At 36.0% G+C, this 16,680-nt stretch overlaps 1 protein-coding gene across 1 annotated transcript in view; it reads right to left on the bottom strand.

Moving 5' to 3' along the window:
* FBN2 (fibrillin 2) overlaps positions 1–16,680 on the bottom strand; it is a 168,459-nt gene that overhangs the window by 15,937 nt on the left and 135,842 nt on the right. The window contains 13 exon segments of the mRNA XM_014954806.1: positions 399–521; positions 3,918–4,037; positions 4,144–4,269; positions 4,558–4,623; positions 5,187–5,339; positions 5,573–5,698; positions 9,051–9,170; positions 9,478–9,606; positions 11,544–11,660; positions 13,220–13,345; positions 13,745–13,870; positions 14,667–14,792; positions 15,289–15,357. Of these exon segments, the coding sequence (XP_014810292.1) occupies positions 399–521; positions 3,918–4,037; positions 4,144–4,269; positions 4,558–4,623; positions 5,187–5,339; positions 5,573–5,698; positions 9,051–9,170; positions 9,478–9,606; positions 11,544–11,660; positions 13,220–13,345; positions 13,745–13,870; positions 14,667–14,792; positions 15,289–15,357 (1,527 nt within the window).

The raw sequence follows: 16,680 nt of genomic DNA, 5'->3' as shown, positions 1-16,680 counted from the left end.
TCCTTCCAGTAGCTTCAGTTACAGAAGATAACTAGCACTTTCTCAAGAAAAACAATGTACAGACTTCCCTAAACAGCAAGCACTAAAGAAAAATCCGAGAGCTCTGCTTAACTGCGGTTGTCTTAATCTTTGTGAGCTGTATCACCTTGTCCTGTTAAAGATGAACTTCCCCATTGTGACCTTCTTGGCTTTACAATCCCCATCAAGGGGTACGCTTGATAACAAAAACACTAGATACTGGTCTTGCATGAGTTCTGAAAGAGTAAACCATCATTTACTGGGCTGTTTGCTACATTCCACTGCCATGAGGAATGGGAGATGCACAGAAATACTTGGATTATACTTTGGCCAGAACAGGGTGATACAAGTTGGGGAGAAGTTTATATGCCAGTCATTACCTTTGCACATCTTTTGGTCTTCTCTGAGTTCATAGCCGACTGGACATGTGCATTCATAGAAACCGTAAGTGTTGATACAACGGAAAGCACACAGCAAGGGATTCTGAGCACACTCATTTATATCTGAACAGAAAGGAACAAAAAAATCATTCTCCACTAAGTTATAAAACAATCACCAAGAAGGTTTTCTTATACCTGTGCTTCTCTTGTCACCTAAAAAACATCAGAAATGTCAGAAACTTGAGGATGTTCAGTTTTGAGCAGCCAGAGAAAACTGAACAAAATCCACTTAAAATAATAACAGATATGGAACTACTTGAGCTTAGAATGAAAATTCTGGGCAGCCCTGTTTCAGATTTTTATTATATGATAGTTTTTAAAAGGAATTTTTGTTTGATGAGAGATGTCAGGTTTTTTTCCCAACTCTAAAAAAAAGAATTCTTCAAAAAGCAAACTTCTGATTCATAAAATGCAAAATTTGTTAGAAACATCCTGATTAGCATCTGATGAGAGCAGAATGGTTGTACACAAATCCCACCCTGAAAAATAGGACGTACGTAATGAAACTAAGAGGAGACTAGTTTAAGATAAATAAAAGAAATTTTTTCTCTAAGATTATTCCCCCTGAAAAAAATCATAAAGATCCGTAAAGGAGAGTAGACATTCTCTTGCTGAAGGAACACTGTTTTTAAAATATATTCATTGAAAGCATTAACTGAGATGATGTTTAATTTTTTTTCCCTCTGAGCCAATGACATCCTCATCTACTTCTGTCCACAGAGAACTTTGGAATGGTCTTGTGTTTTTTTCTGTAGCAGAAGAACTACTTGCCAAGATGTAGCTATCGTTTCCCCCTCATGTAATTGAGAAAATGATGGAGGAAAGCTGTTTAACTATGGCATTTTCCATGTCTTTTGCTTTTTATGGTTTTCATGTTGTTTCAGAATCCTACCATTTTAATTCTTTAAGGAACTGCCACATTATTTATCATCAGTATGAATGCTAAAGGATATGTAACTTTATGATAATTTTGTCTCCTAGTCATCAAATGAGATCTCTTTTATTTGGCAACTTTATTTTTAAATCTAACAAGTCTCTGAAAAACTTTCTGATTTTTTTTATACAACAAAAGGAACAAAACTAGAGTTTTTCCCCTGGAAAACTTATTAGTCACTTAGAACTACTTTCAGATAAGGCTTAAACCTTGAAACCAAAAAGGAAGTTTAAGATGTTGGGCATCATTAGCTGTCTTAAGTGTCCTTTATGAATTGCTATTTTCTAGTTTACCGTATACATATACAGAGAATTTTTCATTGGTTTACTTGTTTGTCTTTCTGTAGCTCCTTCCCTTTCCAGGCTTTACCTGTGCAGCCTTCTCCGTCAGGTCTCCGGGTCATTCCAGGAGGACAAATGCACATGAAGGTACCAATCAAATTTTTGCACATCATGCCTCTTGATTCACAGTCATGAAGACCTTCAGCACACTCATCTAGATCTGGAAAAAAATATGTATTTTGTGTTTGGACTTCCTTCCAGTAGCTTCAGTTACAGAAGATAACTAGCACTTTCTCAAGAAAAACAATGTACAGACTTCCCTGAACAGCAAGCACTAAAGAAAAATCTGAGAGCTATGCTTAACTGCGGTTGTCTTAATCTTTGTGAGCTGTATCACCTTGTCCTGTTAAAGATGAACTTCCCCATTGTGACCTTCTTGGCTTTACAGTCCCCATCGAGGGGCACGCTTGATAACAAAAACACTAGATACTGGTCTTGCATGAGTTCTGAAAGAGTAAACCATCATTCACTGGGCTGTTTGCTACATTCCACTGACATGAGGAATGGGAGATGCACAGAAATACTTGGATTATACTTTGGCCAGAACAGGGTGATACAAGTTGGGGAGAAGTTTATATGCCAGTCTTCTCTTATATGGTCTTCTCTTAGTTCATAGCTGACTGGACATGTGCATTCGTAGAAACTGTAAGTGTTGATACAACAAAAAGCACACAGCAAGGGCTTCTGAGCACACTCATTTATATCTGAACAGAAAGGAACAAAAAAATCATTCTCCACTAAGTTATAAAACAATCACCAAGAAGGTTTTCTTATACCTGTGCTTCTCTTGTCACCTAAAAAGCATCAGAAACGTAATACTTCAAACCAGAAACTTGAGGATGTTCAGTTTTGAGCAGCCAGAGAAAACTGAACAAAATCCACTTAAAATAATAATAAATATGGAACTACTTGAGCTTAGAATGAAAATTCTGGGCAGCCCTGTTTCAGATTTTTATTATATGATAGTTTTTAAAAGGAATTTTTGTTTGATGAGAGATGTCAGGTTTTTTTCCGAACTCTAAAAAAAAGAATTCTTCAAAAAAGCAAACTTCTGATTCATAAAATGCAAAATTTGTTAGAAACATCCTGATTAGCATCTGATGAGAGCAGAATGGTTGTACACAAATCCCACCCTGAAAAATAGGACGTACGTAATGAAACTAAGAGGAGACTAGTTTAAGATAAATAAAAGAAATTTTTTCTCTAAGTCTGGATCTTGCTGCCACAAGAGGCTGTGGGAGCAGATGGTATCAGCAGATTGAAGACCATACTTGGACAACAGATCCGTAAGTGGATACTAATCCCACTCTGCAGGGATGCACCCCCCAGTTTACATGATATTTTCCCTATATCCTCAGCTCTTGTATTAGTGGACTGAACTGCAGAAAGCTGTTAGTCATGCTTGTATGCTGAATTAGCATTTCAACTGTAAGGCATAATGGACTCCATGGACCATTGGTCTGACTTCAGTTTATTAGATTCACTCACTTGTTACTCTAACTGTGATGAGTGGGTCAGTTCATAACTGCTCTGCTTCAGTTATGAAAAATGCCCTGCAAATCCAGGCATTTTTGCCACCGTTAGTGATACTGTTTATGAGGATATTTTTGAGGCTCAACAGTTGCTTTTCCCCTCCCTGCTCCTCACCTCCAAACAGCTGAATAGTGTAACATGCCACAACATGCAGTTTGGAAAATCCTGTGATAAACTAAAAATACTGCTTAGATCAATTCAAGACTTCTTTTCCAATGACGTATTTCAAGCAGATAAACCTTTTCTCCTCCTAGTTATTACAGCACCAAACGCCTGGTTAATAAAGTAATTTGAATACTGAGGACTGGACAAAAACTAAAGGAAAAAAAAATAAAGTTACCTTCACAATTCATCATTGGGCCTGGCTCAAATCCTTCATGACAATTGCACTCAAAACTGCCGATCACATTAGTGCAGGTACCCACCTCCAAACAGCTGAATAGTGTAACATGCCACAACATGCAGTTTGGAAAATCCTGTGATAAACTAAAAATACTGCTTAGATCAATTCAAGACTTCTTTTCCAATGACGTATTTCAAGCAGATAAACCTTTTCTCCTCCTAGTTATTACAGCACCAAACGCCTGGTTAATAAAGTAATTTGAATACTGAGGACTGGACAAAAACTAAAGGAAAAAAAAATAAAGTTACCTTCACAATTCATCATTGGGCCTGGCTCAAATCCTTCATGACAATTGCACTCAAAACTGCCGATCACATTCGTGCAGGTACCGTTTCCACATGGGTTGCCAATTGAACATTCATCAGTATCTGTATATAATGAATAAATGCAAAGTGAAGAGAGCTGGGACACATTTCAAATTGTGTTTTAAATTTCAGTATTATAACTTTTATAATTTATGAACTATGGACACACCGATGCAATGTACTCCAGTGTAATCTAAGTTGTATCCCATGGGGCACTCACAGCGGAATGATCCATCGGTATTGATGCAGTGACCATTTGAGCAGATCCCTGGGCTTTCAAGGCATTCATTGACATCTAAAAAGCAGGAAGATATTAGCAACCACTTAGCTGATGCACTTCTGTATCAAGTCTAAAAAAACCCTAAAAACTAAACTAAAACCCAAAAAACCTAAAAAACCCGTATTCTGTTTGTCTTTCAAAGGTAATCTTTCAACTATCATTTCATAATGGGCCACATTTATAAAAGATCAGCCTGTTGTCACCTGGGGCTGTGGGGAGTCATCACATACTATAATATCCAAGACTATTTTTAAGGATAACTTTTTTTTTTTTTTTTAAATTATCAGGAAAAAGCATACCTACCTTCACGTGTATCATCAATTCCGGGAATAGTTCCATGGCCATATGGACACAGGTCCTGAAAAGCAACTGTAGAGGTACATTTTTTTTAAAAAAACGTCAAGTGAGAGAGCACCATGACAGAAGGTTAAAACCATCCAAAAGTCTTCTATATGACATTTTTCAAAACTGTCAGCTGTTTAAATCATGGTCATTATGCTGTCTTGCTGGCTACAAAAGTAGCACCGTCTCTAGGTCGGGGAAGCAGCACTAGAACTGACTGAGCTGTGTGCGTGTGCTTGGTGGCTTCCCCTTTCTGTACTTGAAGAAAACAAAGAACGGACAAATGTTGGTTACCTTTTGGCACCATCTCATTTTGCTCTTCTCTTTTGCCCAAAGCAGGCTAGATCTACAGATGGAGGGTGCTAGTTCATTTCTCTACAGAGCAAAACCTACAACTCAGGATTTCTCTTTTGATGTGGTCTCTTCTATTTAATTTTTTTTCCTTTTGTTGACTTGAAGGTGGTTCTAGAAAAGGCCATTAAGAGAGAATGCCAAAAAGGCCTCTCCTTCTAATGATCAAGAAGGTACAACACAAATATGCTCTTCCTTTTCTCCCACTTAAAAAGTCTTTGTTAGACCTTGATGTGTACCTTCTTCTTCCTTTGGACAGAGCTCACAAGGATCACCCCATCCTTCTCCTGGCATTTTACTGCAGCAACACTTCGCTTTTGTGGTGTTGAAAGCCTTTGGCACTGAGCATTTTCCATTCTCAAAGTTAGTGAAACAGAAGCTCTGGCGAGTATCTAAAAGAGACAATACAGTTAGGTGGAGCTAGTACCTCCTGCCTGGTTAGACGATGACTAGTCCTGAAAGGAACAATGTTAGGCCTGTATTTCTCATCTTATTTTGAAAGCAGATTCCAAACCACGTAAGGGCATACTTTGGAAGGAACCTGTAGAGGTCCCTTTTTACTCATTCTAGAGAGTATCTATTATCTGTTGGAGTAAGTTATTACATTCCTTAATAATTAACTTACCGAAGCATCTCCGTCCATTATCAGACAACACAAAACCTGTAGGACAGATGCACTGGAAGCCTCCTGCAGTGTTGGTACAAGAGCCAAACAGACAGATGTTGGGATCCTCATTACACTCATTAATATCTGCAAATTAAAGGAGAAAAGGTTCACCATAACCCCATTAGCTGTGAATTCCTTGGTTTTTCATTTATTTATTTATTTATTTATTTATTTATTTATTTAACTTCAGCAGGATGTGCTTCTCCAATAAAGCACCTAAGAGAGAAAGCAGCTCAAATGTTTCACTCTTTCAAATTACAGCATTTCTCTCCAAATACAGTTCTCTGTTCTTTTTCCATATTTATAATAAATAAATAAATAAAATTAAATAATATAATTATTAAATAAATGCTTTCAGACTGAAACAGAGAAAATATATTTCTAATAAGAAAAATATTTTTCTGTAAACATAAAACATCCAAAGATTAATTATTTCAAAATCCGTATGTTGTGGGTTCTTTGTAATTAAATGGGCTTTTTTCATGCTGATTAACTGATTCTTGAACTGAAACTATAGCTAGCTATTTAGTAGAGGGAGGGCAATGATTATATTTATATTTTTGGATTTATATTTACTGGTCTTCCACAGCAAGTCTTGATAAGCTATTTAAATTTTTTTCCTGTTCAGCTGCATAATTTATAATATATTGTTATGACTATTTAAATGTGAGATTTACTTTTTTAAAATAGATATACATTTTATAATTATTATAAACTTGAACCAAAATAAAAGAGTACTTAATATAAACACCAAGTGCCTGTAAAATCATGCAACTCAAACAGTATCAGGCTGCATATCCCGCATCTATATAGAAAACAGAGTACAATAAGTAATATATTAGTACACCTTTATTTTCCATATCTATTATTTTAAACCATATTTTAATTTATTCTATTCTGCAAATACTGACAGAAGAAAAAAGCCTCCTTGCTATAGTAATTTGTAAAGTTAATTAAAATTTAATAAATTCTGAAGTGTATTTTGTTAATCTTCAAAGCTATACCTGCAGTACAAGCCCTCCTAAGTCTTTCAATAGGGGATACTAAAAGAATCATCACAGAGACCTATGGCTTTATAAGCATTCTACAATAATATCCATATAGATCTTAATCAAATTTTAGGCAGGAATAGGTATTCTTCATGAAAAAAGCTTCATGGATGTTGAGCCACAAATCTGTAGCGCCAGTTTTCCTGATGTTTGTTGGACTCTACTATAATGAATCTTAGAAAACTGACTTGTATTTAGCAGATAAGGAAACAATGGAAATACAGTTTTTATCACTAAGAAAATTTAAGTGGAGTGATGGAAGAAGACAGGTGACGTTACTTCTGAAAAATATTTCCTTGAGCCTTTTTTCAGATTTTACTGTTAGGTACAGCACATGAACAACCCACTGTAGCATAATCTGGCCTATGATCAAACACTGCAGTAGCAGAGCGTGGACAGGCTGTTGTGAATGTGAAGCATTCTAAATCAGCTTATTTCAGTGAATAAAAGGTAATTAATTTCTCAGTTAGTGTGGCAGTTGCAAGTATACAAAACTCAGCAATTCAGCTGCATTAATGGGATGGAAAAACTGCTCTTTTGAAGTACTGATTACTCCTGTAATGAATGGCTTAGGACGAGTGGAAGAAACTCTTCTTGTGCCCATGATGAACAGGTGACCAGCCAGACTGTGGTAGTCAACGAGTCATCTCCCCTTCATTCCCAAAAAATGAAAGGAAATACATAAAATGAGTAAGTGGAAACTAAGAATTTTTCTGTGGCTCCCATCTGTTTTGGTTTCTCCTGCATATAATCACCCTGAGCTCATAATGTAATCTAGCCACTGCCAACCTTCACGTTGCAAACAGAAGTCATGAATTCTTATAAAGCTGTTTTCATACAAGATCAATAGAAAATAATGGGGAACATATGTTGCAAGAGCTGTCATAATATTAATCAAAGTATTTGTACAATCACATGTGATTACCCAGGCATTTTCTAGGAACTTTAGCTGCAAATTTCATGGACACATGGCAGAATAAAGAAAAAGAATGCAATTAAGTCCCTCTTACTCAATTTGCACAAAAATCTGTTTGGCAGTCACTGATGCTGTCAAAACCATCAAGAGATCCTGTCAGGATACTGAAGTTGCCATAAACAGTGATATTCCCAAAAAAACCAAAAGCTTTCATTTTAAATTCATGATTTTACAACTGGAGGTGATTTGCATTCATCTCAAGCATAATTGCTAATATGAAAACAGCACCTGCCAAAGGAAGCCATGAAGCTGGCAGGCAAACTGAATATGGTGGCACGATACAGAAGGATGAGAGAACTCTGGGTCTTAGAAAATACATCCTACTGTTAAAGATAAAAAGTCAAAAAGGTTCCTGTGATCCAGTTCCTGCACCTACACAGATTAGGTGGGTATAGGCGAAATCTTTATGTCCTCCCCAGTCCATACAAGGACAAGCTGCTTATTCACTATTACGAGTTATTTGGATGAAATGTGCGTCTGTGGTGTCACATCAACTAAACTTCAGCCATTTAAGAGTAAAACCAGGTTTCTTAATATAGTCACAGTGGAGAGACAGGTGCTTGCTCTGTCCTCTGACCAGGCAGAAACCTAACCCTAACCCTTCCAGGGTACCTACCCAAAATTAGTCATTTGCACCCTCCTTCCCAGGTGCCACACAAAATTACTATAAATACCCAGTAAATTCACAGCTGCCCTGTGCTTTCGTCTGCTGGAAAGGGGAGTTGTAACTAGGATTTATTTCTCATTCTCTGCCACACCAAGTCTTAATTCAGCGTGTGCCATTCAGCTTCTGAATGGTATTCAAGGCTTTAAATGAGACTTATAGGAACAAACAAGAACATGCAAACTGATGAAAGATCTGCTTTCATCTTCCTCCTCCTGTGAATCTTGCCACTTGAGAGACATTATACAAAATATGAAATCAGAAACCAGTTATTAGAAGAAACCAATTTAAGCAATTGTTCCCATGAGCTCCATAATTTTATTAAGATTTTTAAACATCTGAAACCAGAAGCTTAGTTCATGCATTTACTGCCGATCGTTACCTTTCTGTAAGCATTACATAAATCCAGTATACAGATTATTTTATGAATGATATTTAAAAAAACCAAAGAAAACTGAATGAAATGTAAATTACCACTTGTTGGAAAAATAAGTATTTTTGTTTGCGTTAATGAAGAAGTTAATGTAAAAATATACTACAATAATGTACAAAATATCTTGCCTTCCATTTTTAAAACCTCCTCCTGAAGACTCTTCCTACTGACTTATTCCCTGCTACCATGTATTTATATTGGGCAGCATTCACAAACATTAGAGCATTAGAGTGTAGAAATTTCCTCCAAATTAGAACAAGATAGATTTTCTAATTTTTAATTTGTTCAGAAGCAACAATTACAAATTGTCTTACCAATACAACTTTCACTTTTTACTTCATATCCTGGTGGACAGATGCACCTGAATGATCCTTCCAAATTTTGACAGGTACCAGGAGAGCACGAACCGGGCAGTGCCACACACTCGTTAGTATCTTTGGGGAGTAGATGGAATCAAGACAGGTTTAGAATCATGTAATTCTTATGGTAACAAAACAGGCTTATTCAAGACAAAGACTGTAGGATTCTTTTCTAAATTTCTTTTTCTTAGGCATTTTAGTGGTTGAAGATCAACAACTATTCCAAAACCCAGTTACTTCTACTGTGTTTTCATTAAAGTCACTGACTTTTTTTGTAATACTTAGCTATTCAGACCGTGGTGCTTCTTTCTAGATGGGAGCTAATAATTTGATTATTTCAGCTCACCAGTACTTTAACACCTGTACGTGGTATCATACATACCAATGCAATTCTTGCCATCTAGAGTAAGTTCATATCCTTCATTACATAAACATTTGAAGGAACCAATTTCATTGAAACACCGTCCATTTCTGCACACCTGACCAAAGAAGGAACTGCACTCATCAATATCTGTAAAAAAAAACACAAAATAAAACCCCAGAAGTGAGAGTTGAGTCCCAGCATAGTATATACAGTATGTTATAAACACACTCGAGTTGCAATATATATTTCTGTGGAAAAGGTAAATCTTGCAGCAACAAGGGAACAGCTGACAGCTAGTGGAAAGTAACTCCCACTCAAGTGTATTAAGGAATATGTTCTATTTAAACAACACTCTCTTTTTATAGCGTATTATAATTTTCAGACTCGCAGCATTACCTCAGCTACTGCATCTGGAGACATTCACTTACTGCCAAGCGACTGTATGATACTAACTCCAGACACAGAAAAGAAAATGTTACATGGAGTGTTCTGGATTTTATCTGCATTTATATTTGCTTGCGTTTCCTCCTAAAACCTGCCTTGTCATTTTCAAATTTTGGAATATATCATTTCCTTTCTGCAGGATGATTTTCTACTTCATAACAGTTCTGAAAATTAGGTTTTAAAATGCTTGTTAGTTTGTGGAGTTACTTAAATAATCCAGACTTAAAGGAGCACTGCATAAGGAAAAATACAGATGAGAAAGTTTCAGAATAAATGAAAAGGAGGTCAGATAAACATCATGGTGTAAGAACAACTTATACTTCTCTGTTTTACAGTACTTGAATTTGAATGATGAAGACTACCATCAGTTTTACTGAAGAGGTTTTAGTCTACTTTGTGCTTCTGAAGAAGATGTACCTTCTGCTTCAGCCAGTACAGCTGTGCCTGCATTACTGGTTTATTCTATAGCACACTTCTTCTGTGTAACAGCTCCACAGGCAGAAGTACCTCCAACATACTACATTCTGATGGGCTGTATTGCCTTTGAGTGACTAGGATAGTTTGGAAGAAAGCCCTGAGGCGCTTCAAGCTGTCAAGAGGAGTGCTAACAAAAGGCCAAGTCTCTGAGTCATCACAGGCTCCTTGGCATCCCTGAAGGCACAGCCTGGAGCAGAGGTGCTGGATGCTTCTGGCAGCAGACTGGCAGCCATACTGCCAAGGGAAAGAACCTCTCTGGCAAATAGTGCCATTCATTGGCAGGAGACTTTTCCTACTTGGACAAATCTTTGATTTTCTTTTTCCTGGACATGGAGAGGATTAAAAATACTTATTTAGATGTTTCATTTCTCTCCTGAAAAGGAAAGGAACCAGTAGACTTCATTCTGTCTTCCTTCTGCAGCAGGAAGGAATGTAAAGCCTTCCTCTGTTTTGCCTTACACTCTGCACAAGGGAGAGGATCTCAAGAGACTTACAAGCCTGTTCTTCAGCTCAGGAATATTTTAGTTGCTTTATCACAAGTATCCAGGAATTTACATTGTTCAACACCATCAGATATTCTGGTGTCCTGTGATTTAGGGAACTGGAAATAGCAAAGCCTGTATAAACTCTGTGTAAGTGGAGTTCATCTTAGGAAAGCAGATTTGGTAGATAGGCTGTATTGGTATTCTTACTGCTGGTCTGCTTCCTCATTCACACTGTGTGCATGTGCCAAGTCATACGGTGAAATAAAGAAATTATTTTAAATTCACGAGGCAACACTGGTGGTGTGATGTAATATATGCTTATTGTGAGTGGTGCCTATGGACTGTGCCAGTAGTCAAGGACATGGGCTGTAATTACCCAGGAAATCTAATGGAAGTGAGGGCTGCATTAAAATGTCAGTGAACTCTAAGGTTGCCCCAGTGATCCAGAGATAAACAGTTTACATTATCTCAAACTGGCCAGTAAAAAATATTTCTAATTAGTTAAAAAAATTATAGTAATGATTAACATCTAGGGCTGGTAAAAGCATCGCTTACTGCACTAAATTAACTTTCTTAGCACCCTGGTCTGTCTTCTGGTTGAGTTTTACCTCTATACCATCCTTCTTGGCATACCGATTCAGCAGCAACGGAAATAAAAGTTTGGATTATGTCACCTACCCATACAATCATTATTATGAGTTAATTCAAATCCTGGGTAACACAGACAGTTATACGATCCAACCGTGTTTTTACAAGTTCCATTTCCACATGGATGGCGCTCACATTCATCAACATCTGCAAAGAAAAACAAAACTGTATGTGGGAAACGATTTTCCGAGGTATGTTAATGTGTTATCTGTGCACAGTGACAATATTCTAAACCTGTGTCTCTCCTTTAACCTGCCACATTTTCTATTTATAGTACTGATTTTTACAGTATGGGCACATATATGGGTACATATAGGAAAATGTTGCATGACGCATTTTTTGCATATATTTTAAAATAAAAGTTACTGTTACATGCAAAAATAAAAGTAAGTGCATGTGCAGTACCGCAAAACATCCTATCTTTTTTCTTATTCCTACTAACACTTCTTAATTTCTTTATGTACACTAGTGATCAGAATTTAGTACAAAGCATTGAGCATCATTGCCCTGGAACTATCTCAAATTTTATCTAAATATTTTACTCTTAAGCCCATGTAAACCTTTCTAAAATGCTCTACAAAGAAGTTTTGTGACATTGTTCACAAGTTAATTTGCATATGTAAATGTCAGTTGTACATCCAGAATTACAAAGACTGCTTGCAAATGTTTCCTGCTGTGTCTTTTCATAATTTCTGGAGTTTCATAGGGATCTGGAAGGTATTTAGATCTTGTTTTCATAGTTCTTGCAGACTTTCTGAAACATTTTAGTGATTTACAGAAGGTAAACGTTTTTTGGTATGGATCATTTCCATAATCTGTCATTGTCAAGATTTCTATTTCATACTACGAACTTTTTAAAATTGGTTTTAGAATTATTTGTTACTGCTCCGAGTAACAAGCCTCTCAAAATTTTGCGTTGCTAACACACATAATTTTCTCAAATCTCCTCCTCAGATGGTTTGACAGATGTGATTTAGTCCAAATATGAGAAGACTCAAGGCGTATATGAATACATAATACAACATGAATAGGTTTTAAATGTCTGTTTAAAGTTGAAATTGGAGAACAGCTGTGGTATGAAGACACTGATCTTCTCTATAGCTTAGAACTGACATTTAGATGATCATTATTTCAAAAAACAGAATCATTTTTTTGGCTATTTTTCTCAAAGAGAACTGAGTTTACATATGTATCACCATTTCTTTATAAAATCCTGGACAACTGATTACAAAACTCTGAAAGATCAAGAAAATCACTCTTATTTTGCAGTCTTCTGATTTCTTCTATCATCTCTATGATGTCAACATTTTAATACAAAATAGGTAAAGATTTAAGTTACATTAAACATGGGATTCTGTATTGTAAATGAAACATGAACTCAATAAATTTCTAAGCAATTGAAAAATCGGTCTTCTTTTTATCTCCAAACTCTGTTACGCTCTGTCAAATAAGTCACTGTGTATTTCTATGAAAATGGGGTTGATATGTTATTCAGTAAAATGGAGCTGAGAATACTGGATATTTTTCCTCAAACTAATACATCCATTCCAAGGAAACTTCACATGCTTTATTCAGACAAACGCATGAACATTTGAATTGGTCTTTTAATGTCATTGTAGGCTCCACAAAAATTTAGGCTCGTCTCTTCCTCTTTTAAAAATAACAAACCGAAACAAACCACACACAAAAGCTTTTTCTTTCCATACCCATGCACATAGTCTGGTCTTGGGATGCCTTAAAACCATTGTGACATATGCAGTGGTAACTTCCTTGCATGTCCACACATAAACCATGACTGCAAACATTAGGAATTTCCAGACATTCATTGCGATCTGTAACAAAAATATAAAACAGATGGTACAGATTATTGACTTTTATTATTCATTCATTTTATACAAACATGTTTTTACAATCTGTTATTGTTATTAAAACCAGACACAAAATTATCCATAACTAAACCTGAATCATAACAAAACTTCATTTTATAAGAACTTCTTGCCTATATACCTCGAGGTCAAAACTACTGTTAGGATTTGGTTGATACATCAAGAATGTTTTCTAAAAATTTTACCCTGTCTTTTCTTCCCTTCTACAGAAAAACAGGGCTACAAAGTAAAAACTGTTGCATAAACCAGCAGAATACACAAGGTAATAGAAAATAAATGATTCTTTTACCCTTTGAGGGAATCATGCAGATTGAAGCAGATGAGAAAAGTCAACTTATTTCTTACCAACACAAGCACCATTGGGTGAAAGTTTAAAACCAGCAGCACATTCGCAGCGGTAACTACCAGGACTGTTGATACAGTCTGCATTTCTCTGACAGAGATTGTCTCCGTTGCTGCACTCGTCAATATCTGAAATACCAAGAGTCATGGTTCAGACATCAGAAACCACGAGACAGTTATATCTGCCTAGAATTTACACTCTATTGTCTGTCTTCTGCAAGACAAATCTCTTGTCCTCAACAAAGCATGAATATTCTGACCTTAAGCCTGTGCAGTAAATGCAAATGAAAAGCAAAATCAATACAATTTCAACAATAACACACCTCTGGATGAAGGAGGATCCTACGAATCCAACTTACTACACATTGAAGTGGCTTTGCAATTTTAAATGTCTGTCTAAAGAAATTATTTTTTCTATGAAAAAACGTTGCTCTTTGCCTTTGAACTGAGATAGTGGCACAGTTTGTTAGCTTTTTGGGTGCACGTCAGCACAAGACCCTTGAATACCAATGACAAAACTCCTATTGACTTTAAGAACACATGAAAATTCACTATTAGCTTCTATGAATATCTCTACCTATAAAACCAGAAGAACAGACTCAAGATGGAGAAAATCAAGGAATATTTTCTTTGGGAAGTTTTAAGAACAAGAAAAACATTTCCTCCCTAAAATAAAATAAAATAATTCCATTTATGTCCTATTTGGAGTCAGTGAATTGCTTGACACAAAACTTTTACAAATTTTAGTAAGTGCATGTGCATATATATTAAAGACAAACATGTCACAAACTGACTTTCGTGCCCTACAAAAAAGCTCATGGCCTGCCTCTTAGATTTTGAAAAACATGTGAATTAAATTTCCCCTTCCCTTGAAGATAAGTATGCTTACAGGAGCTAAGTAGAAAATAACGTCATTTCAAATCACCTTCACAGACCAAGAGCAGGTCATTGTAGCTGAATCCAGTGGGGCATTCACAGCGGAAGCTGCCAATCTGATTGATGCAAACACCATTTGCACAGATTCCTGGGATTTCCTTACATTCGTCAATGTCTGAAAGTGAGATGAGCCCGTCAGTGTACAGTACTTCATGGCTTTAAGTGCTGCTTGGATTCTCATTTTCACTGCACTTAAAACTGAGTTAAGAAGTTTTAATCTACAGAAACTGTATACAAGATACAAATCTAAACACATGCCCATTATGAGAGAAAATAAACTATGGAAATGATCAAAACAGAGTAATACGAAAAATTAGACAAGATGGAGATCAATCCCACAACATTTTTGAAGCCCAAACCCACTTTTTAAAACTCAAACCCATGAACTAAGATGGAGGGTAAGCAAAAGATCACAACAAAATGTACAAATAAAAAAATATAAATCGGGAGTATTTTACACCAAAATTGGTGTCACAATTTATGTCACCATTGTAACTCCCCAATGAAATTAGAATTTTATTATATGCAATGTTGATTTAGGTATGATTATGCAGCTGCAATGACCTTAATGCAAAGTAATTTTTGGTTAAAATCAGTTCAGTGAAACTTACCAACAGCTTTTCCAGTATGAATGTCAAAAGTGAAGCCAGGAATATTCCCACATATATTCTTGAATTCAGCTAGAGCAAAAGAGAGGACAACGCATTTTTAGTAAGCATTTATAAACCTCCCAAGAATTACAGTCTTCTCAGCTTTTCAAGAGCTGATACAAGCCAAATCTACTCAGAATAGCCATCACCTCCTGTACAAACTGTACTGAAAATTCAGATTGCCAGTAAATCAATGTAAATTGAACCACTAATTCATACTTCTCTTTTCTCAAATCTTTGGAGACTTTTGCACATGAGTGAATGTCTGGCTTGAGAAAGCAGCAATTCAATTTTCGTTTTAAATAGAACTCCTTAACTTACCTTTAAAGGTTTATTCATGCTTGGTAGACACATGTAGGGAGAATCTGCAGCAATAGTTTTGTATAGGAGAAATAAATGTACCAGAACCTAACCTTCTTCGATTATACTATCTCTGTTCTTTTCTGCAGAGATTACCGCAGCTTAGTTCCACTAAACTGTAGAGCAGATTCTCAGTTTTACTCTGCTGTAAAAAAAGATGCTCCAAAACAAAGCATTATTTTAGTATGCTCATTTTATACCCTCTTGTCGAGAGCATATTGAGGATGGGAAATGCACGTTATAAAGTATAAAATCAATTAACACATGTTTTTGCAGGGAAGGTGTATAAAGTTGAGTGGATTTGAGAAAATATAGAGAAAAATATAGAGAAAAATTTCTAGCATGGAATCTATTAATTATTGCAGGATATAATAAATAATTACACCCTCAAAAAAAGTATTTCTTATAAAGCACCTATAGTGGCATGAGATTTTACTGCTAAAACAGTGCTTTCCCGAAAAAAATTTACTACACATTTACAGTGCATTAATAAATTTTGGTCTCACGTAAAATATAAAAAATGACAGGCCTACAACTATAACTATGTCAAATTTGTAAAATACTGACTGCCAGTAGAATTGTGTACTGAAAGCCCACTTGTTTGAGGAGGGCAAAATAATTCCAGTGTGAAGATACAACCAGGTTGAATGTACAGTTTACTTTAAGTGTGTGTTTGCAAACAATAACCATGCAGCTGCTATTCAGCATCTTTTTAGATCATATCAGCATTCAAATTCTCCAGAAGAATAGCAAGTATCTTTCAATATTAAGCTTCCAAACTATTGTTAAGGGAAAATTCCAAAGCATACAGTAGATATTTGCACAGGCAGGGAATTAAGCCAAGGTAAAATGTCCTTCTAAAGAAGGTGGATAAAAATTACAAAAATGTCCCATTGATATAAAATTCCAAGGGATACTGCAAGTGTAGTATCTGGAGACTTCCATGAGTGCTTGGTCCACTGTTCATGCTGCTGAGGACCTACAGGAATCCTA

Source organism: Calidris pugnax, unplaced genomic scaffold, assembly GCF_001431845.1.
Source record: "Calidris pugnax isolate Ruff unplaced genomic scaffold, ASM143184v1 scaffold157, whole genome shotgun sequence".
NCBI lineage: Eukaryota > Metazoa > Chordata > Aves > Charadriiformes > Scolopacidae > Calidris > Calidris pugnax.
Note: the sequence above shows the minus strand (reverse complement) of the source record. Positions and strands in the feature narration are given on the sequence as shown.